The sequence below is a fragment of the Trachurus japonicus genome, chromosome 23, assembly GCF_045865225.1.
Source record: "Trachurus japonicus isolate A0001 chromosome 23, Traja_1.0".
Classification (NCBI taxonomy): domain Eukaryota; kingdom Metazoa; phylum Chordata; class Actinopteri; order Carangiformes; family Carangidae; genus Trachurus; species Trachurus japonicus.
Genome location: NC_140929.1, coordinates 2749268 through 2772859, shown reverse-complemented (window position 1 = coordinate 2772859; position 23592 = coordinate 2749268). Strand labels below are relative to the sequence as shown.

General features: G+C 42.3%; 1 protein-coding gene across 1 annotated transcript; it reads right to left on the bottom strand.

The window, feature by feature from the left end:
* Positions 1-16757: 16757 nt before the first annotated feature.
* On the bottom strand, positions 16758-22974 carry LOC146962314 (uncharacterized). The gene is made up of 6 exons (XM_085768812.1): positions 22842-22974; positions 21234-21396; positions 20141-20242; positions 19802-19927; positions 18673-18714; positions 16758-16884 (listed from the first exon to the last, which is right to left on the bottom strand). Exons 2-6 carry the CDS (start codon positions 21387-21389, stop codon positions 16786-16788), a joined length of 525 nt encoding a protein of 174 aa, XP_085624938.1. The 5' UTR covers positions 21390-21396; positions 22842-22974; the 3' UTR covers positions 16758-16785.
* Between the last annotated feature and the right edge of the window lie 618 nt (positions 22975-23592).

Sequence of the window (23592 nt, the reverse complement as noted above, 5' to 3'; positions counted from 1 at the left end):
ATGTAAAGTTTGAAGTATCGATTTCCCTCAGAGGCTATTCTCAGATGAGGATAAAAGATGGAGGATTGATTGGAGAGAGTCCAGGCAGCGGAGGAGCGATTACATTCAGAATCACTGTCTTTCACTTCCGCTTCAAAAAAAACGTGCAGATAGACAGGTTTATAACCCTCAACTATAAGTCTAATATACAGTTTCTACCCTGAAGACACTCATTTGTGTTTCCATTAGTAAAAACAAGGTGATCGTGTCTCTCAGAGTAAATGATGCTGATGATGATGTTTGGACTTTGGACTTGTGTGTGTGTGGTATATTTTGCTCACATCCTGAGGGCATCGTCATCATTATCTAGATTATGTTCAGACTAGAGACAACTTTTTCTTAAATAACTGAAGCAGTACATTAATTAAAACAGCAGCAGCAGAGTCAGCAGGAGGAAGCTGGGGTGAACAGAGGATGGAGTAAGTTCAGGTCAATCCTGTCGACAGATCTTTGGTTAAGGCTGGTGAAATATGGAGATTAGGTTAATTTAATGAGGTAGACGTTTGTATTAAAGCTCCATACAGTATAAAGGTAGATGTTTGTGTTAAAGCTCCATACAGTATAAAGGTAGATGTTTGTGTTAAAGCTCCATACAGTATAAAGGTAGATGTTTGTGTTAAAGCTCCATACAGTATAAAGGTAGATGTTTGTGCTAAAGCTCCATACAGTATAAAGGTAGATGTCCATGTGTAGTGTGATTATAAAGCAGCTCTAGGTTCTATATTAATACTGTGAAAGTATCAAAGCCTCAGTCCACAGAGAAATGCACACAGCCTGTATTCAGAAACTGAGCCTTAAAACCAGCCGTCAGGACTTCCTGTCACTTTGTGATGTCACAACAAAGCCCCGCCCCCTCACCACCAACTGGACCCAACATCCATCCAACAACAACTTGCAGGATTTTTAGTTTCTCTGTGTATTTTCTTCTGAAATCGGCTCTGTTTTTATTGGATCACTCAGAATACAATCGACCAATCAGAGGAGAGCCTGAGAGCCGACCCCACCTGTGTTATCATTATTATGACTGAAGGACACAATGAATGATTCAATCTCACTTCCTGTTAGTAACCAGCTGTTGTTATCTCAAGGCTAGTCAGCGTGTAGCATACTGCTAACCGGCTGGTAGCCTGCTAATAGCTAACAGCCAGCTGGTGTGTGTGTGTGTGTGTGTGTGTGTGTGTGTGTGTGCGTGTGTGTGTGCGTGTGTGTGTCAGACCGGTATATTTCCATGGTAACACAGACAGCAGGAGGAGGACATGTCCAAAACAATTCAAAAAGACTTGACAAAGATTGGAAGCACTTCCTGTCACTCACACTTCCTGTTTCCAGTCTGGGTTACCAAGGAAACGGATGTTTGGCAGGAAAAGGCTGAGAAGCTGGACGGCACTGATAACACACACACAGGGACACACACACACACACAGACACACACTGTACACTGCATACCTTAACGTGTGTGTTACTGATCCAGAACTTCTCTAAATAATTCTCTGGATCGTAAAAAAAAAAACTAAAAATGTGTTTAACGTGGATTTTGCTTTAAGTTCTAGGTGAACACAGATCCCACATCATTCTGCATTTAGAGTCAGAGTGGGCGACACTGACTAATTATCGCATCATTTGTTTCAGTTTCAATATGTCGCTCCGTTTTACGACGGAAACAACTTGTTGATACGAAGGTTGAACCGACGCCCCGGTCTTCGCTGAGAGACCCAACCCACCAAAACTGTAGAGATGGTTTGGACCATGTGATGAGCAGTACCTGGATAGGATTGGGTTTCAAGCTTAGAAAAGTGAACTTTTACTTAAAGGGATAGTTCAACATTTTGGCAAATTGGCCCATTGCCATAATCCCTATAGCAGTAGGTTTGTTACCTTTAATTGTCGGTGCAAGCTGTTTTTAGAACGGCGGAGCAGAGCTACGCTACGGAGGCTCATGGGATTTCTTGGTTTCCCTCATCAAACTCATCAAATACACAATCCAACAACTCCACAACACTCTGGTGGACAAGTTGTGAGCTGCACATTCACCACGCTATGAGATAATAACACAACGTTACCAGACAGAGTTGTTTTAGAGGGAAATACAGAGACTGTTTGATGAAAAACTGTCCCTGAAGGCAACACGCATCAGCGGTTTTGCATGAATTTCCCTCTAAAACAAGGTCAGCAACACCTGTGTGGTAGTCGAGGCCAATGAGCCAATCAGGAAATGACCCAGGATGTCTACATCATCTACATCTTCACATCCAAATGTCTCAGTTTTCACCATCCTGACGACAAATCAACCTGTTTGTTTGTTTCATCACTGAGGCCTCTGTTCTCCTGGGAACACTCAGGAATAGTTTCATACCTTCGTATCGTCGTGGTCTGCAGAGACTCTTGGACTTGTGGGATCTTGTAAACACAGGTGCGAGTCTCTAAACTATGTTGAATAAATTCAAATTGCTGTAAGTGGGTTCTATACACCTTCTAAACCCATCTCAGGGGTAATTAAAGCCAAGAGGAAGCACCTGACTGCAACTTGCAAAAGGTCTGAGTACTTCTCTGAACGAGAACGATTTGGGTTTGTTCAGAGCATCTGTGGAAGTCGAGAGTTCAGACACTTCACGTCCAGACTGACGAGATAAACGGCCCCAAATCCAGGTGTTCAGACGGGTGGAGATTCACCCTCGAACGCTGCTTAACGGGATTCAACAAAGTGCTGCGTTAAAGGTCTGAATACTTCTGTAAATGAGAGATTTTCAGTTGTTAAAAAACATGTTTTCACTTGGTGATTATGGATTACTAAGTGCAGACAGATGGGAGTGAACGCTTTAGCCTGATTAGGCTTTTTAAATGGAGGTTACTACGACTCCGCCATTAATTCACTTTAACATCTCTGCAGTATTGACAGTTGAGTCTTTCAGGATTTAATATGAATTAATTTGAAATGTATAAAACTGGAAGAGGATTTACACAGGAGGGCTGTGAAACCATCTCTCTCTGTGTATAACCAGGTTATTAAACGACTTCTACCTCCAATAAATTCATCCTACGACTGCATTAACATGTGTCTCGACTCGTCCACATCCACTGGGGTCTATTTTTGGTGTTGACGTTGAGTCTTTGGGTTTAATTGTGCCGTTAAGTTGACGAAGCCTCTGACTTCATTTACATCTTTCCTCGTGTGTCGTGTGTCGTCCTGAATCCACAGATCCAGACTTGACCGTCGAGTCGACACATTTTTAGCTGCACAGTTGTGGTCAGATCACCGCGGATGCATTTCATTGTTAGGTGTGAACATGGTGTGTTGGAGAGAGTGTGTCCATGTGTGTGTGTGTCCTGGATATGTAGCTCCCTTGGCCATTACCATGGTAACCAATGGCAGGATCTGATAATACACACAGTATTTTCTCTCTTTCTGACACACACACACACACACACACACACACACTTTTCTCTTGTCAAGTTTCTCACATCACTAGAAAAAAAAGAAAAAAAAAACTGAGGCAGAATCTGTGCAGTTTTCTTCTTCTTCCAAAAATCTGAACAGCCATGGAAGCACCGACTATACAGGCTCAAATATTCAAAACGCCCAATTACAATTAAAGTTCCTCTACAGATATTATCTAACATGGAAAACTGAGACTAACAGGTGTATCGTGTATGAGCATTTTTATACATTAAATTGAGAGTTCAACATTTTGGCAAATTGGCCCATTGCCATAATCCCTATAGTCATAGCAGTAGGTTTGTTACCTTTTAATTGTCGGTGCAAGATGTTTTTAGAACGGCGGAGTAGAGCCGTGAGCTGCTCAGAGCTACGCTACGGAGGCTCATGGGATTTGATTGGTTTCCCTCATCAAACTCATCAAATACACAATCCAACAACTCCAAAACGCTCTGGTGGACAAGTTGTGAGCTGCACATTCACCACGCTATGAGATAATAACACAACGTTACCACACAGAGTTGTTTTAGAGGGAAATGCAGAGACTGCTCGATGAAAAACTGCCCCTGACAGGAAAGCGCATCAGCGGTTTTGCATGAATTTCCCTCTAAAACAACTCTGTCTGGTAACGTTGTGTTATTATCTCATAGCGTGGTGAATGTGCAGGTCACAACTTGTCCACCAGAGCGTTGTGGAGTTGTTGGATTGCGTATTTGATGAGTTTGATGAGGGAAACAAAGAAATCCCAACGTGCATCAGCTGTTTTGCATGAATTTCCCTCTAAAACAACTCTGTCTGGTAACGTTGTGTTATTATCTCATAGCGTGGTGAATGTGCAGGTCACAACTTGTCCACCAGAGCGTTGTGGAGTTGTTGGATTGTGTATTTGATGAGTTTGATGAGGGAAACCAAGAAATCCCAACGTGCATCAGCTGTTTTGCATGAATTTCCCTCTAAAACAACTCCGTCTGGTAACGTTCTGTCAATCTGATTTCAATGTGGACACTGGAGACGCATATTAACGCCAGGTGTAAACGAGTCCTAATGTCGACCTCCTTCTCTCTCTTCTCAGTGGTCACTCAGCAGAGTCAAGACGATCCGGCTGCGACCAAATCGTTCCATGTTTGTTCATCATCAGAGTTCAAAAACAAAACTGAACTCAGCATGAAAGATTCAGACAGATTTGCTTCGCCCCGGCAAACAAATCTAAAAAACAGCTGGTTTCAGTCAAGTCGAAAGCACTCGAGGACAAGAGGGGCGACGCTAAAGGACAAGTCAATCACAAGGACAGTCACATCTCATTTAAAGGGCCAGTGCACACAAGCATCCAAGCAGATAACATCAACAAACAACCTTTCCTAACTCCCTTTCTAACATCTGAAACCAACAATTGGAGACTCACATAGAGACGCATGAATTAACAATCCTTCCCTAACAGCTGCCTTTGACCGAAGCTGCTTCTAAAAACTCAACTCAACCCAACACGGTGGGATAATAACCTCACAAGCTGCAGCTCGGTGCAAAGGTTGTAGGAACCTAACCCTCCTGTTGTCCTCCTGAGTCAAGGAAGGAAGGATGAAGGGAAGGAAGGACAAAGGGAAAGATGCGAGGAAAGAAGGAAGGGAAAAAGGAAGGAAAGATAGAAGGAGGGAACAGCTTCGTTCAAGCAAGGAGGAAGAAGAAGGAAGGAAGAAGGGAAAGAAGGGAGGGAGGGAAAAGGATTGTGGAAAGAAGGAAGAGCAAAAGGAAGGACAGATGAAGGGAGGGAACAGATTCGTTCAAGGAAGGAAGAAGAAGGAAGGAAGAAGGGAAAGAAGGAAGGGAGGGAAAAGGATTGTGGAAAGAAGGAAGGGAAAAAGGAAGAGAAAAGGGAAGGAAAGAAAGATGGAGGGAGGGAACAGATCAAGTCAACTGGATCTAATGAGGAAGGAACGGGGAGGGAAGATGCAGGGAGGGAACAGATTTGTTCAAGGAAGGAAGAAGGGAAAGAAGGAAGGGAGGGAAAAGGATTGTGGAAAGAAGGAAGGGAAAAAGGAAGGAAAGATGGAGGGAGGGAACAGATTTGTTCAAGGAAGGAAGAAGGGAGGACAGAAGGAAGAGAAAAAGGAAGGAAAGAAAGATGGAGGGAGGGAACAGATTGGGTCAATTGGGTCAAAAAGGAAGGGACGGGAAAAGGATTGTGGAAAGAAGGAAGGGCAAAAGGAAGGAAAGATGCAGGGAGGGAACAGATTTGCTCAAGGAAGGAGGAAGAAGGAGGGAAGAAGGGAAATAAGGGAGGACAGAAGGAAGAGAAAAAGGAAGGACCTCCTGGGTCAAGGAAGGAAGGATGAAAGGAAGGAAGGAAGGAAGGAAGGAAGGAAGGAAGGAAGGAAGGAAGGAAGGCAGGAAGGACAAAGGGAAAGATGGGAGGAAAGAAGGAAGGGAAAAAGGAAGGAAAGATAGATGGAGAGAGGAAACAGATTGGGTCAATTGGGTCAAAAAAAGAAGGAAGAAGTAAGGACGAAGGGAAGGAAGGAAGGGAGGGAGGGAGGGAAGCAAAAAGGATTGTGGAAAGAAGGAAGGGAAAGGGAAGGAAAGGAAGATGGAGGGAGGGAACAGATTGGTTCAATTGGATCAAAGGAAGGAAGGAAGAAGAAGGAAAGGAAAAAGGATTGTGGAAAGAAGGAAGGGACAAAGGAAGGAAAGATGGAGGAAGGGAACAGATTGGTTCAATTTGACCCAGACAGGAACAACAGGAGGGTTTTAAGATGTTCAGACTCTTCTTCTTCATCATCAACACCTTTGTGGATGAAACCAAGACCAGAGAGACCAGAAGAACAAGGAGTCCTGCAACAGACGGTTTGAGCCCTGAACTCTGGCTTCAAGGTGCTGGAACGACCTACCTGAAGGTACCTGAAGGACTGTGCAGGTGTTACCAAGAAGCTGCTGGTTTAAAGGCAAAGGGAGGACTTCAAATAAATACAGGTTTGTCCTCTTTATACCCTCTCTCTTATCCTGTTGTTGGAGCCCAACGCTCCTGCTCAGCTCTGTGGACGACGATGACCATCTGAGCATGACATGAAGGGAAAATGGTGGCTGCAGGTCTTCATGCTCGACCGAGTCTCCACTGAGTTGGGACATTTAGTGCAGCAGCGCCGTGTGGTGAAATCCAGCTGACTGCGTTTCACCCTTAAATACCACGATGTCTCTCCTCCAGTTCGCCGAGGACTAAATTACATCCTGTCCAATTCTCCCATTCATTGTCTCAATTCAGCCCCGAAATCCCTCAAAGTGTTTGTGTCTTTGACGAGCTTCTGAATCTGCTCTTTAAATGTGATAAATGATATGGTAACACTTTACAATAAGGGTCCCTTAATTAACATTAGTTAGTACATTATTAAGCATTAATATATAAACTAATATGTTAATTAATGCTGAGTAATGCATACATAATGATAACTAATTACATTATTCAACTTTTAAACTTATTAACTAACTTTGAGTAGTAAACATTAATTAACTGCTTACTAATAGGCTAAATTAATTAATGTGTTTCCTAATCCTAAGTAATACATAATAATGATTGTTAATATATTTGTTAACAGTTAATTAATGCTTAATAATGTATTAACTAATGGTAATTTAGGGACCCTTATTTTAATGTGTTACCAATGATATTTTTCTTGTCAGGAACTCCTTGTTTTTTCTGTTTTTTTGTTGGCACCGGCGTTCATCAGCTCCAACAAGGACAAACCGTCCGTGGAAGGAGACACAGTGAGCGAGAGTCGGTTTTATTTTTGATTTGTCTATAATTTAAAAAAAGGTGACGGATGAAATCAGCTGCAGATCAGAATCATCTTCACAGGAAACAAGCGGATGAGACGCGACACGTCTGTCCGGTGTGAGAGAAGAAGTGTGAAGACGAGAAAACCTTCATGTGGTTTTAATGAAAAAAAAAAAAAAAAAAAACTGTGAACACATCATTTAAAAAAATAAAAAATGAAATAAATAAAAAAATAAATAACTCCCAGCTGTCGCTAACGGAGCAGTTTAACCTCTGACCGTCACCGCCGAGGGAGAGAGAGTCACTCAGACGTTCAGGCTGCTGAACGTGTTGCCATGACAACCACGTGATGTTTGAAGTGTTTGATTTTTTTCTTTTTCTTTCTTTTTTTCCTTTTTTTTCCCCTCTTTTTTTTGGGCAGATCATCATCTCTTTAGATAGACGGTCTGAGATTACGGCCTACACACTCTCTGCTGTTCTTACATAACAAACACACAGAGGACGGTGAAGGGAGAGAGATGCTCGAGGAAACAGAAACAGGAAATAAAAGAGGAGAGGAACGAGGGAGCAGGAGGAGAGGAGAGGTGGAGAGGAAAAGTGATGAACAAGCAGAGGGAAGGAGGAAGAGAAGAGATGGAGAGAAAGAAATTAAGGGCATGGAGGTAAGGAAGAGAGGAAGTAAGGAGACTAGGAAAGGTGTTGAGGTGAGGACAGGTGGAAAAGACAAATGTAAATGTAAAGGTGCAAATGAAGAAGGTGGGAGGAAGGAGAGAAGGAAAGGAAGTAAGGAGGGAAGGGAAAGGGATAGAAAAGGTAGGGAAGGAAAGAATATGAAGGGAAGGGAAGGAGGGGGAGGAAGGGAAAGGCAGAGATGGAAGAGGGGGAGGAAAGAAGGAAAGAAAGGGAAGAGGGGTGAAACGGGAAGAAAAGAGAGAGAGAGAGATAAGGAAAGGGGGATGAATGAAGAGGAAAATAAAGAGGAGAGGAGGTAAGGACAGGTGAGAGAGGAGAAGACGGGGGAAGGAAAGGAGGAGAGGATGCAAGAAAAGGGGGAGCAAAGGAAGAAATGAGAGAAGGAATGTGAATGAATGAACGAAGAGAAGGGGGAGGAATGAAGAGGAAAATAAAGAGGAGAGGAGGTAAGGACAGGTGAGATAAGAGAAGACGGGGGAAGGAAAGGAGGAAAGGAGGAGAGGATGCAAGAAAAGGGGGAGCAAAGGAGGAAATGAGAGAAGGAATGTGAATGAATGAACGAAGAGAGGAGAGGAGGAGAGGAGGAGAGGAAGTAAGGAGAGAAGGAAAGGATGGAAGACGGAAGATGGAAGAAGTGAGGAAGACGAGGATGAAATGATGACAAGACAAGAGGTAAAAAAAAAGAAAAAAAAAGGTAAAGTAATAAACGACAAATTAAGTCACGACTTTTAAAGTTACAGTTCGGCAAAAAGTCACAAACACACACACATAGAGACACACACAGACACACAATTGCACATATCAGCAAAAACAACATCAGCGAAACACACACATGCATTCCCTTTAACACACACACACACACACACACACACACACACACACACACACACACACACACACACACACACACACACACACACACACACACACACACAGAGCTGCAGAGAGACTCACCCAGAAGATCACCGACTCGTTCTCCATGATGATAAACTGAAAAGAAAAGGAAGGAAGGATTGATGGAGAGAGAAAGAGAGAGAGAGAGAGAGAGATGATGGAAAATGGAAAAAAAAGAAGAGGAAAAAGAAGAGGAGGAGGAAGAGGAGGAGGAGGAGGAGGAGGTGTATCCGGAGACGAAAAGACAGAGGGAAGAAGAGGAGAGAGAGAGAGAGAGAGATGAGGAGAGAGAGGGAGAGGCAGGATGAGTGGAAGGCTGGTCGCTTCAGCCCACACACTGCTAGCATGACACACACTCAGTGCATACGAGTGTGCGCGCGTATGTGTATGTGTGTGTGTGTGTGTGTGTGTGTGTGTGTGCGTGCACATGCAAGAGTGTGCACGTTGTCTCCCACTCCAATGCGTGGGTTAGAAAACACACCACTCTCTCTCTCTCTCTCTCTCTCTCTCTCTCTCTCCTGCGCTCGCAAGTGAGGGAGAGAGAGAGAGAGAGAGAGAGGGGGTAAGCAGCGTGGGTGTGGAGGAGCGGCCCCGTCGCCATGGCAACGATGCAATAGCAAAAAAAAAGAAAAAAAGAAGGGGGGAGCTCAGCATCCAAGTATCACCATCATCATCGTCGTCGTCGGTGACAGAAAAAATGTAAAAACAGTTTTGAGATTTGATTTTTTTCTGCAGGTTTTGTTTTGACTCCAATCGACGGCCAATCAGAGCACACGTATGGCAACAGCGGTGTCACATGACTCACTACATGTTGTGAGTCATGTGACACTTCAACTCCAAACTCTGCAACCACCGACGACGAGTGGCGACCCCTGAACACAGGAAGTTATGTGGGCGGTGCGGTTTCCAGATTCCAGTGGGTGTTGTTCTCCTGTCGGGCCACAAGGGGGCAGAACGCACTGATGACGATATTGATTAAAGGGACAACGAGGAGTTTGTATTTGGTTACAAAAAAGTCTCATATTAATGTGGATGAATCTACGCTACCCACACTTGTTAATGGGCCCATTTTAGATAAATCTATGGTTTTGTCTCTATGGTTATTTTGTTATTATTAGTGGTGGTGGAAATGCTGGGCGAGCCGACCAGCGTTTCCTTACTTTCGGTTTCGCGGATGCTGCCCGGCGAGTCATGAGAATAACGCCGCCGAATCGCCGTTTATGGTGGGAACTACGACGGTATCTGATTGTCTTTGAACCTCTGACTTTCATTCTTGATGAATGAAAACATTCTTGGCAAGACGTATGTCTTGCACCGGTCCAAGAATTTCACAGTGCGCGGAGGCTCATGGTAAATGTAGTATGAAAACACTTTGCTTTCCAAAACTCCTCATTGTCCCTTTAAAAGGAGCCTATGTTGATGCGATGCTGTTGCTACACCGTTAATGTCAGCGTTAACAGATGTTCACTTACGTTACGACATCAACATCTGTCTTTCTTTTACCGAGATTAGCATATTGACCCGCTAGCTCCGACCCATCTACTAGCCTACTATCCGATGGCGCCTTACTCATACACCGTTAAAGGGGACATATTATGCTCATTTCTGCTTCTTGACATGGTATATGGATGTCTAAAAGTAATGTTAGTAACATGCTTTGGTCAGAAAAACCAAAAGATTGAGCACAGCTGGGTTCTCTACACATCAGTTTCACAGCCCTGCTCTAAACGGTCGGTTGAGGAGGCACTATATGCAAATACACATACTAAAACAATGAGAAAGTGAGTTTTGCATAATATGTCCCCTTTAAAGGTTGGAGGTTGGAGATCCCATTCTGGAGCGTTTTTTTTACTTGCAACCAATTAATTTAATTCTTTTTTTACAAAAATGAAAAAAGTCAGTCACCTCTAGGAGAGACAATACTGTAAAAACACCATCCAATCATCTTGAACACGACATTCAAGATGAACGAAATCCCATCAGCCTCCTGCTCTGAGCAGCTCGCGGCTCTGCTCCGCTGTTCTAAAAATAGCTTGCACCGACAATTAAAGGTAACGAACCTACTGCTATGACTATAGGGATTATGGCAATGGGCAAATTTGCCAAAATGTTGAACTATCCCTTTAACTGAATTACAAGTTACTGTTTATTTTATAAGTTTTACTTTGGTGACTTTGGTGAATTTCGGATCTGCTCTCTAGATCGGAACCAGAATCCAGACAAAATGCATAAAATGAATAGAACCCTACCTTTAAGTGTTGCTATGGTTACAGCTCGATCAGGCTATTTCAATCAGATGAACGTCCTCGTCCCAGTAAACAATTAAGCCCAGAAGGTGAATCAATGTATTGATTACGATGGTGCTGATGATGAGAACCTTTCAGCTTAATAACACTGGACCTTTTTTCCCCCAGTGATCTAAACCAAACACCTGGCTAACAGGTTAGCTAGCAGCTAACAGGTTAGCTAGCAGCTAACTGGGGCGCGTTAATCCGACTTTGAGAAATTGGGTTTAGTAGGCTACGATTTCTGATGGACCAACATGTTTACGCCTGGTTTTATTCGGACTAACACAACGTCACGTAAACGTACGGACTGACGACATATTAAAAGCTAATGGTTGACGCACTAATCATCACCATCACTCGCTCGAGCCAAGACTTATCCACCGGAGGTTAGAAACCTTCCTCTAAGGAACATGAACATGAAACTGATCTTGTCGAACTTTGCCTTTAGAAGATGAACTGGGTCTAATTAAAGGAACTGGATGTCATATTTCCTGTTGAAATTAATGTGGTTGGTTCATCCTCTGGAGACCATTAGGACAAAGAAATGCAACTCCAACATGTCGAACCAACATGTTTACGTTCTGGTTTAAGTTGGACTAACACAACATCATGCAAATGTACGGACTTAACTCAATAATGGTTGACGCACTAATCACCATCGCTAGCACGAGCCAAGACTTATCCACCGGACGTTAGAAACCTTCTTCTAAGGAACACGAACATGAAACTGATCTGAGAAGACTTGAGCTTTGTCGAACTTTCTCTTCAGAAGATGAACTGGGTCTAATTAAAGGAACTGGACGTCATATTTCCTGTTGAACTTAATGTGGTTGGTTCATCCTCTGGAGACCATGAAGAGAGAGAAATTGCAACTCCTGAACTTCTTCATTTCTTCTCTTATGTTTCTGTCCTTTTGTTGTTTTATTTTGGTTTGTGTAATTACCCCATAGTTGCATAATTCGTTCACTCGTTTATTTATGTAACCATAATTATTTTCTCTTTCTTTTCCGTGCCCTTTCTTTTCGTCATTGTTTAAACACCAAATATAATCCGTGTATTTTTCATATCCTCATGAATGTAGGTTATGTTAATATAAGTTCATAATCCTCTCTTTCTATGGAAATGAGCGCTGCCACAACAAACACACTGTACGTATAATTATCTTTGGCTCCATAAACCATCTGAAATTAATATCCACACCACATTTAACAGAACCAGTTGCTGACTATTGATCCTGACTTTAAGCTTTGATTCAATAAAACTGAAGTATTTTACTGTGATGATGAGAAAAGGTGAAACAAACATCAGATAATTCTTTTTTATTGTAGTTGTAGTGTCAGACTCGAACCAACAAAGGCTTGTGAGGTTTGACAGATCGAGTCGGACGTCTCTGTTTCTGTACGTGTGAAGCATCGGCAGCAGTTTAAAACCTCTAATCTGCGGCTTCGCTCCTCTACTGATCTGCTGCTGCTGCCGCCTTCAGCTGTGACGGAGAGGAAGTGACAGTTTAAGTAAAATCCATTTATTCCTGAATGAAGTGAGACAACAGAGAGAAGGAGATGGAGGCTAAATGTTCTCAATGAGGACAGACACGGAGGAACATCGGCAGCCGCCGGAGAGAAGAGAACCAACACAAACACACGACTAAAACACAATTAAGAAGAGCGTTCGGCCTGATGAGATCTGATAACGCAGACATGAAGCCTCGGCCCTGAACTGTGATAAAGTTATGGTGATAAATAGAAAATTAAAGCAGAAGTAAGCAATATTTTTGTGTTAAAGCAGAACAATGCAAGTCGGCCGGAAATAGCTCGCTCCTTCGTTGGTTTCTCTTTTTTTCCCTCTCCGGAGCTCCCCCACAGTTCTGGTAGGCACATGTCACTGTCGTAAAAAAAAAAAAAACTCGCCGCCACACTCCACCCCTCCCACCCCCTACACGTGCTTGTGTTTACTGCTGAAGGTAGAGAGCGGTGTTTGCTAAGCCCTGATAACACGGAGCTAACGCTAACGCTAACACGGAGCTAACGCTAATACGGAGCTAACGCTAATACGGCCACACACAGGCACAAAGACACAGACATACACACACAGGAATAAAGGTTCCAAAACGCGAAGGTGTGTGTGTGTGTGTGTGTGTGTCATGATGTATTACATTATCTTATAAAAGACCCATGGTGTCTGTGTTAGCATTAGCTCCCCGTTAGCCACAAGCTGAACTTCATCAGTAAACTTTTCATGTTACCATGGTTTCCTCCGACTTTCTGAACTCAAACCAATCACGATTCGTGACATGCATGACATCATATGCGTTCTTATCTCGTACTGCCGTAAGGCAGTTTCTCGCGATACTTCTATCCATTGACGAGATTTGTAACACCGAGACGGACGACTGATCTTGCAAGTGCGGTTTTCAGCCAGTGGGGGGGGTGAGCGCATTGGCCTAGACCCCATTCACTTCATAACAGGTCACTCAACCATCACAGTGACTCTGAGCCACAATAATTACAGCCCAAATCCTGCATAGTTCTGCTTTAATATAAGTCTTAAATAGTTGTATCTTCCGACAGCAATCACTTACATAGAGTGTTTGGACCGAAACACGGGTCTGTCAGTCCCTCTGCTCTGCTCTGAGCCGAGGAGAAAACTTTTCTCGTGTCCTACAACCTTTATCCAATGAGGAGAGAGAACGGCATGAAGGGCTGTGTGTGCAGCCAAGGGATGCGCCTGAATGTGGTGACGTAGGGACGAGGACCAATAGATCCATGACGAGGGCGGGGGCTGCTAACTCCATCGGCTGACAAGACGTTATGGTGCGTTCAAGGCAACCCGTAACTCGTGTTTTTCCGACCTGTGAAGTGGTACCAGTTCGATCTGGTACGAGTTCACGGGTCAGAAGTTACGAGTGGCCGTTATAGTGACTTTCACAGGTAAAACAGGTCGGAGAAACACGAGTGGGTTGCCTGGAACGCTACAAAGTCGTAAGTTGTGACTTGAAGCTGTAATTTACGGTTTCAAAAGCCTGCCTGGAACGCAGCATTAGCCAAAACGACCGGATCGCTTACTTCTGCTTTAAGGATTTTTTCCCCCACTCCTTCTATGTACAATCTCAATAAAGTGCAATAATTTGCTATACATTTTGTAAAAAATGCACAAACTGACTGTAATGAATATGCTGTTTATTATTGACAGGGTATATTTTAATTTCAGAATAAACTTTGTCTATACACTTTTTTCTATCTTGAATTTTTCCACTTCTTCCACTTTGTTCAGTCTTTTATTGTTTAATAATGTGGAATCTTTACTTTTTTTTTTACTCCTTGGCTTTTAATACAGCATGAGAGTTGTTCTGTAAAAGATAGGAAATGTTTGAACAGTATTGTAAAAGTGTGTTCCAACATTATTGGCATTAGGTTGTGTGACTTGAACTCTCTTTGGGAGAAACGTGTCTTACAAAGAGCCAAAAGCATTATGAATCATGATCATGTTCTCAAAAATGAATTTGCACTTATGCCGTCAGGCCGGCGCTATGCGCTGCCTCCCAGAAAGACCAATAGATATGGCAGGTCATTTGTTCCCTCAGCAGTCGTGCTGTTAAATGCTGAGTTGACTATGTGAATCCTTCTTATTTATATGTATGTATACATATATATATATATTATCTTCATAGAAATACATATACATATATTTTTTTTATTCTTATTCTTAACATTGTTACTTTTTTATTCTCCTAAGATTGCAATTGACCGTCATTGCCTTGTGTGTTACGAGTTTTATTTATACTTTTAGATATGAGTTACATTTGTACATTCCTATGTTCCATCATGCTACCTCTGACATGTGTGTTAGGCTGTGTGTGACTGACTGTATGTGTATGGTGGATTGTAGAAACTGAATTGCCCTGCGGGGATTAATAAAGTCTTCTGTTACTGTTACTGTTTGTCATTTATTGTATTTTTATACTTCTCAGTGTTTTATCTGATCTTATGTTTTTCTTATTGCTCTTATATGCTTTTAATTAACTGTATTTTAACTTTAACTTTATTTATTTTACTGTTTTGTATCTCCTGTGCAGCACTTTGTTTTTAAAATGTGCTATACAAATAAAGTGGATTGGATTTACGTTTTTTTCTATTATAGCTCTTATTTTCTGACTATACAATCTTTTTTTGAGCAGTTTTGTTTAGTGTTTGTCTTTATTTCTGTGCATTTACCAACTATAAATATTAATTACTAAAAATAAACTGAACTGAGTCTGACAGTTGTCTCTAGATATGATATTAAGCGCTACAACTGTTTACTGTCATCATACAGTGATTCATTAACATCTTTATTACATCTTTGTCACTGCTCATAACAATAACTCATAATAATGTCATGAATTAATCATGGAAGTCGACCCGGACCTGGTTCAGCAGCAGCAGGAAATGGATGGATGGATTAATCAAATTAAAAATAACTGATTATTATTAATTAGTGACTGAGCAGGAGGAAGAAACTGCCTGTGTGCTTGTTGCTTAGTTACAGCGCCCTCTGGTGTTCAGACTGTGTTTCAGAAGAGTTACAGATGTATAGAAGAAGGAGGAGAAGTAAAGTTCACAGGTCGATCATCATCAGTCTCTGTTTTCATCCTCTACCTGCTGCAGATAGAGACAGGAAGTGATTTTCAGATTAAAAGCCTCTCTACCGTCCGGGTTTGGTCGGGTCTGTTGGATGAAAAGTTTCCCACTGAGCCGCAGATCTGGATTTGTAGGGATTTACATTTTTTAATTTCAGGCTGAACACACACTGCATGACTGGCGACGGCCCTGATGTATAGTTACCGTGGCAACGGCCAACCTGTGGGAGATTATAGGCCTGTTTAATGTGTGTGTGTGTGTGTTTGAGTTGTGTTCAGGTGCTGGAGCTGCACCACACCACCACCAGGAACAAAAATCTCAGATTCAACTAAATGGAAAATAAATTAACACAGTGAATCATGAAGGAGATGAATCACCTGTTTCTAAATGTATTTTATACTTTCACACCAACAGAATATATTAGAATATCATTTATTTATTATCTGTCTGTGTAACCCTAACCCTCTATCTATCTATCTATCTATCTATCTATCTATCTATCTAAATGATGGGTTTTATACTGTAGAAGGGTTAAGTAATCAAATAAAATATGTTAAACTTGTCTCTTCTGTTTTAATTTCTATTTATTTGTTTGTGTTTGATATATTTTATAGTAGTATCATCAGTCTGTGTTCTGTTGATGGAAGCAGGGAGACGAAGTAGTTCACATGTAGTTTCTATTTAAGATCAAATAAGATAATTCATTCATTCATTATTAATGTATTATTGACAGTAGATAAACACGACCTCAGAGCTTCAGATGAACCTGCTCCAGCTGGTTGTGTTTGTGTCGCTGTTCCAGTTGAATCCATTCAAATACAAACACAAACACAAACAGATCTTTGTTTCAACACTGAGCTCATTTATTTATTTAGGAAACAGAAACAGAACAAAACAAAACAGACGACATTTAAGGTATAAAAAGTAAAAACTCTAACACTCCTACTGGTCTCTGTGCTGGTGACGTAGCCCAGCTACATCCCACCTCGCTCCACAGGTTCTGGGATGTTCACACTGATTGATTACTGTTTTCTACGTACTGTTGTTGAGTCGTTTGTTTTATGTCTCTTTCTGTCCCTTCAGGATCAGGTCCATGTAGGCGCCGGTCACCAGACTCTGCTCCGACACTCCCAGCTGCTGCATCAGACCTTCGGCCACCTGACCAGCAGGAAACACCAGAAACCACACATCAACCAGGGAACACAGGAGGACTGACAGGATGAGCCAGTTACGCAGTGCGCTCCCATGAAGGAAGATCAGAGGACAAACGTACTGGGACTAATGCTGTGTTCATAACAACTCGGAAGGTCGGAATTCCCAACTCAGAAATTTCTGACTTCCGACATCATTGCGTTCACGCTGCAGGAACTCGGAAGAAAAAAAACATGGATACCTGAAGCAGGGTTTATACAGGAATCTTGAAGTAAATTTTAATACCTTTTTAAGACTTTTTCAAGACCTTCTCAATATTTTTCAATATCTCACTGCCACTTCAAGCTGTAACCATTTACATCAGTGACACTTAAATAGTGATAAAGACTATAGACCACTATGATACAACATAATTCAAAATAGGCTGGGATAATAAATCAAAGGCAAAGTTTATCAAAAAACAAAACAAAAAAACATTGCTCCACTCAAAAAACTTCTTCTTTTCTTTTTTATGTATCAGTTCATCTTTGTTCTTTAATAAAATGAATAAATTCACACACTTTTACAATGTTTTTTAGGACTCAAACTCTTGGACAGCTAATTCAGAAATAATACCTTGACAATTTAAGACTTCATAAAGTCGTGAAAAGACTTTTTAATACTTTTTAAGGGTCTTCATTTTCCCAAAATTGATTTATCACCTTTTAATACTTTTCAAGACCCCGCAGATACCCTGTGAAGGAAGTTTGGCGTATTGTGGCTCATCGCTGAATACGAAAAATCAATGCAGCAGCAAATTATGTTTATGTTGGAGGAGAGGAGACGCTGCAGATGAGTGCACATAATGTTACAGCCTTGATAACAGTTAAACGTTATTTCCGTCACATACGAGGAACACAATGTCACACCATACAACAATCACAGCTTAATATAAACGTATTTCATAGAGGCTACTGCAATAATACACAAAAATATGCATTAAAACCTCAACAAAGAACTTAAAATTTCTAAATTCTAACCGTTTAAGACGAGGGCCGCCATGTTTTGATGTTGTCGTGATGTCAAGTCGGAAAGTCGGAGCTCTGATATGATACCCGAGTTTCTGACCTGTAATTTCCGAGTTCGACGCAGTTCAACTTGGAGCTCGTTTTTTTCCGACTTCCGAGTTGTCTTGAACGCAACAATAGATACGGTGTGATCAGCTGTAACAACGGTGCTGCTGCCGGTCCAGCTGCAGCTCCACAGCTGTCAGAGCCTCTGCTGTCTCTCCCTCTTCAGCCTGGTGTTTGGCTGCACGCTGTATAACAACAGCTCAACGTTGTAAGATGTAGCCTAGCTGCTAATGCTAACTAGCACCATGAGTGTTACTGTAACGGCAGAAAAAACAAAAACAACTACGTTGATCATCCTCCGGGTACGAGCCGAGTCACAGACACTCAATAGTGCGTTTGTCCGCTTTCGCGTACCGTATTCAAAGATTCAACATGGCAGCCTCCGGTACGTGCACCTACCACCTGTGTATTTGTAAACAACTCATTCTGAGCTACGAGACAGCTTTCATTTGTGAGCGGTTGTGATTAGACTTCAGTAAATACGTATTTATGAAAACAATATTTGGTTTTTGCTAATAAAAAGGCAAAAAAGTTACATGCTGTCCCTTTAAATACAAGAAAGTTTGATTGTTCTGTTTTTTTTTTAAATTGTGGTATCGAATAAGTATCGAGAATCGTGTAAATTCCCTGGTATTGGTAGCGGCTACTGTTGTTCTGGTTGACGCTCTTGTCGGTCACTCACCTGCTGTCCGTCTTCCACCGTCTGCTCCGGTCGCATCACCACCTGAACACACAAACACACACACACATAGGTTACACACACAGACACACACTCTGCTGCTCCGTCAGTTCACAGCCTCTGAGTTCAGCTTCACACCTGGTTTATGTCGCCACGGTGACCTGCTGCTCTCTAAGCTCCGCCTCCACCGCCAAAACCCTCATGCAGAGATTTTAAACCACGCTGAAACATCGCCATCGTCATGTCGCCGGGGCAACCGACTCATCTGTTTACATTCATCAGGGCTTCAAGTTGTTTATAATTGAGGGTGTGACAGGCCAGTCTCTGTGCCACACAAGCCCCGCCCCCTTTTTTATCTGTAACTTGTGTATAGACACAGTCGGCAAGCAAGGAAACGTCACTTCCGGTTAGGGCTGTGGGGGAAAACAAACCGTTTTCCCCATACACACTCATGCAAAAACGCGGCATTTTAAACCTTTGTCAAAGGCTTTTTCGCCGTCCTGTCTTAGTTTTAATCACATGTATATGCTGACAGAGAGCTATATATTAGAAAACTCATCACGATCTGGGTCGATTGTTGTCCGTACATTTAAAAATATTAGGTATTTCACAGTCAGTCATATTTGTCTTCCCCCACGGCTCTGACGCTCTCTTAGTCGCCGCCGGCCGGCTCTAGACACTCGTAGACACTGCCTGAGTTATTGTGTATTATTTTGCACCGCAAATAAATTCAAAAACCACAACCTGAACTTTTATATCGGAACTTCGCTCATCTTCTCCAAACGTGTAACGCTCTGACCGGAAGTGAAGGTTGCCGACCCTGCTGACTCGGTGTAGGCTATGGCTGTGAAAACTTTATATTTTAAGATGTACGGACAGCAATCGACCCAGATCGTGATGAGTTTTCTAATATATAGCTCTCTGTCAGCATATACATGTGATTAAAACTAAGACAGGACGGCGAACAAGCGTTTGACAAAGGTTTAAAATGCCGCCTTTTTGCATGAGTGTGTATGGGGAAAACGGTTTGTTTTCCCCCACGGCCCTAACCGGAAGTGACGTTTCCTTGCTTGCCGACTGTGTCTATTGACAGTGTGTGTGTGTGTGTGTGTGTGTGTGTGTGTGTGTTGACCTCCAGCTCCATGTAGTGTCCCAGTCCCTCCACCTCGTCCAGGTGAACTCTGGTCTGGCCAATCAGAAACAGCCGTCGTTCCTTCCGCACCTCCCCCTTAACCCCGAGGGCGTCGGACAACACAGTCTACACACACACACACACACACACACACACACACACACACACACACACACACACACACACACACACACACACACACACACACACACACACACACACACACACACACACACACACACACACACACACACACACACACACACACACACAGTTAATGACCTACATTGGTACCATCATATTACAACAGAAACACACACACACACGTTGGTGTTTGACCTTCAGACTCGGGGGGTCGCTGGTGGGACTGATGGAGTAACGAGACAGTTTGGGTCCGTCGGTGTCCGGACGCTCGTAGAAGATCAGCTGACCTGAGCCGCTCTAACAAACAAACAAACAAAACAATTAGTCAGTTTATACACTAATGAGAAATAAGTGTGTGTGTGTTTCTTAAAGACATAGTTCAACATTTTGGCAAATTGGCCCATTGCCATAACCCCTATAGTCATAGCAGTAGGTTCGTTACCTTTAATTGTCGGTGCAAGCTGTTTTTAGAACGGTGGAGCAGAGCCGTGAGCTGCTCAGAGCTACGCTACGGAGGCTCATTATGGGATTTCTTGGTTTCCCTCATCAAACTCATCAAATACACAATCCAACAACTCCACAACGCTCTGGTGGACAAGTTGTGACCTGCACATTCACCACGCTATGAGATAATAACACAACGTTACCAGACAGAGTTGTTTTAGAGGGAAATTCATGTAAAACCGCTGATGCACGTTGCCTTCAGGGACAGTTTTTCATCAACAGTCTCTGTATTTCCCTCTAAAACAACTCTATGTGGTAACGTTGTGTTATTATCTCATAGCGTGGTGAATGTGCAGCTCACAACTTGTCCACCAGAGCGTTGTGGAGTTGTTGGATTGTGTATTTGATGAGTTTGATGAGGGAAACCAAGAAATCCCATAATGAGCCTCCGTAGCCAAAATGTTGAACTATCCCTTTAAGGAGTGAGCCGTCATCTGTGGATCACATCAGGTTCAGGAATCACATTTTCACCGATACCAGATCAATAATCTCTAGTCGATCTGTAGTAATATCATTTAGGTGTTATTCTCCCACTGTTTTTTCTATTTTATTACTATTTTTTTTAAATTATTATCATTTATCTGTTTTTTTTCATATCACTATTATTATTAATAGCATCATTATTAACATTATTGTGAGTATTGTATTACCAATTTCAGGATATGTATGCATGTGAGTGTATGTTTGAGTGTGTATGATATAAATAAAAATAATTATAAATAAAAAATAAAAAAAATTCTCCCACTGTTCACCAGATGGAGCTCACACACACACACACACACACCATGAAGTCCCGTAGCTTCAGTCGTCCTTGGCTGCAGTTGAAGAAGGTGTCGTGCTGCCGGATGATCGTGCCCTCTGATTGGCTGAGCTCGGCCGCCTTCTTGGCGAACTCTGTTGGGTCGCTCACTTTGGCTTTGATCTCCACGTTGGACGGCATGACGCTACTGAGCAGAGCAGAGCAGAGGAGGAGAGACAGGAAGACTTTATCGTCACTGTGTTACACAAACACTATGTCATGATGAACATTATATATATCCATATTCATGAATACACGTGTGTTTAAAGGGACAACGAGGAGTTTTGGAAAGCAAAGTGTTCTCACACTACATTTATCAGCCTCCGCGCACCGTGAAATTCTTTGACCGGCGCAAGACAGACTCATGTTTTCATTCATCAAGAATTAAAGTCAGAGGTTGGAAGACGATCACATACCGTCGTAGTTCCCACCATAAACGGAGATTCGGCGGCGTTATTCTCATGACTCGCCACCACTAATAATAAGAAAATAACAACAGAGACAAAACGATATATTTATCGAAAATGGGCCCATTAACAAGTGTGGATAGCGGAGATTCATCCACATTAACGTGAGACTTTTTTATAACCGAATAGAAAACTCCTCGTTGTCCCTTTAAAGTGATTGGTTGTGGAAAAAAAAGCAGTTTTTGAGTTTCCTGGTGCAGGTTTTGGGTGACAAGAGGTCAATAGGTCAAACAAGTGAAAGAGAGTCTGTAGTATCATAATATCAGAATATAAGTGTTATTCTTATCACTTAACCTGCTTCCAGCTGCCACCAGGTTCAGGAACTTTAGTTTTCCATCAGCTGTATCTGAACTGTCCACATACTGTATGAACTACTGTATATTCATTGTTGCACTACTAATCACTCCTTCTTTCAATATGCTGCACTCAAACTTTGCACTATTATTCATCCATTTTGCACATTACGGTCATATTTATATTTATATATAATTCCTGCACTTCGTATTTATATGTCATCTACTGCTCTTGAACTTGGTCAAACGCAATCTGCATTTCCTTCCTTCTCTTGACAAGTGACAATTAAAGTTCAATGAATGAATGAATGAATCAATCAATCAAACAGTTGCGTGTTACAGGTTTAACATGCATATTTGTGAGTTTATCCAGGTGTGCAGGTGTGGTAACAACCTGACAGGTGGTGTGTGGACAGAAGACACTACTGTTTATTCATTAGCATTGTGGCATAAAAGGTAAGAAATAATAATAAAGTAGAAACATATATAAAAATATAAAATGATATAAAACAAACATAAAAGAGAGAGATAAAGATGTATCTGTACAGTTGTGCCAAATTATTTCAAGAGTATAAACCATAGACTGTATATAGGTCGCTTACATATGACCTTATAGCTTATATAAATATAAAAGATGTTAAAATCGGTTTAAACGCAGTGGGAACGTGTTTTCTGTCCTAACATGTGTCTGTTTCTACCATCAGAGCGGCTCCATGTTGAAGCGCTGCCTGGCGACCGTTGAACAAAGATGGCGGACTCGTCTCTAAACTAAACCAACAACAACCACAGCGACACTAACGGACCGTAACGAGGATGAAACCGAGCAGACTCACCTGTTCTCGGTGTTTTCTGGAGCTCAACCTCAACCTCGGTCTGTTTCTGAGTCACTGCGTCACAGCTCGAGTTTCCCGCCACAGTCTCCTCCTCCTCCTCCTCCTCTGGGCGGAGCGGAGCTGATCTGAGAGCAGCCGGGGAACCGCAGCCTGTAGCGGGGAGCGGAGAGGACACAGACCGCAGAGCAGCGCTGCAACACGGCAGAGGCAGAGCGGCTCGTCCTGGTCCTGTCCCCCGGATGAGACTCCTTCCTCCGGACGGCGACAGCGCCACCTGGAGGTGAGGAGGGGAACTCTTCATCCCTCCTTTCTCCACTCCTTTCCTTTCTTTGTTCCTCCCTTCCTCCATCCTTCTTTCCCAAATTTCTCCCTTCTTCCCACCACCATTTCCCTTCCTTCCTTGATCCAATCTGTTCCCTTTCTTTCTTTCTTTCCTCCCTCCCTTCTTTCCCTTCATCATTCCTTCTTCTTCCTTCTTTGACCCAATCTGTTCCCTTTCCTCCCTCCCTTCTTTCCCTCCATCTTTCCTTCTTCTTCCTTCCTTGACCCAATCTGTTCCCTTTCTTTCTTTCTTTCTTTCTTTCTTTCTTTCTTTCTTTCTTTCTTTCTTTCTTTCTTTCTTTCTTTCTTTCTTTCTTTCCTTCCTTGACCCAATCTGTTCCCTTTCTTTCTTTCTTTCTTTCTTTCTTTCTTTCTTTCTTTCTTTCTTTCTTTCTTTCTTTCTTTCTTTCTTAATGCGTTCCCTTTCTTT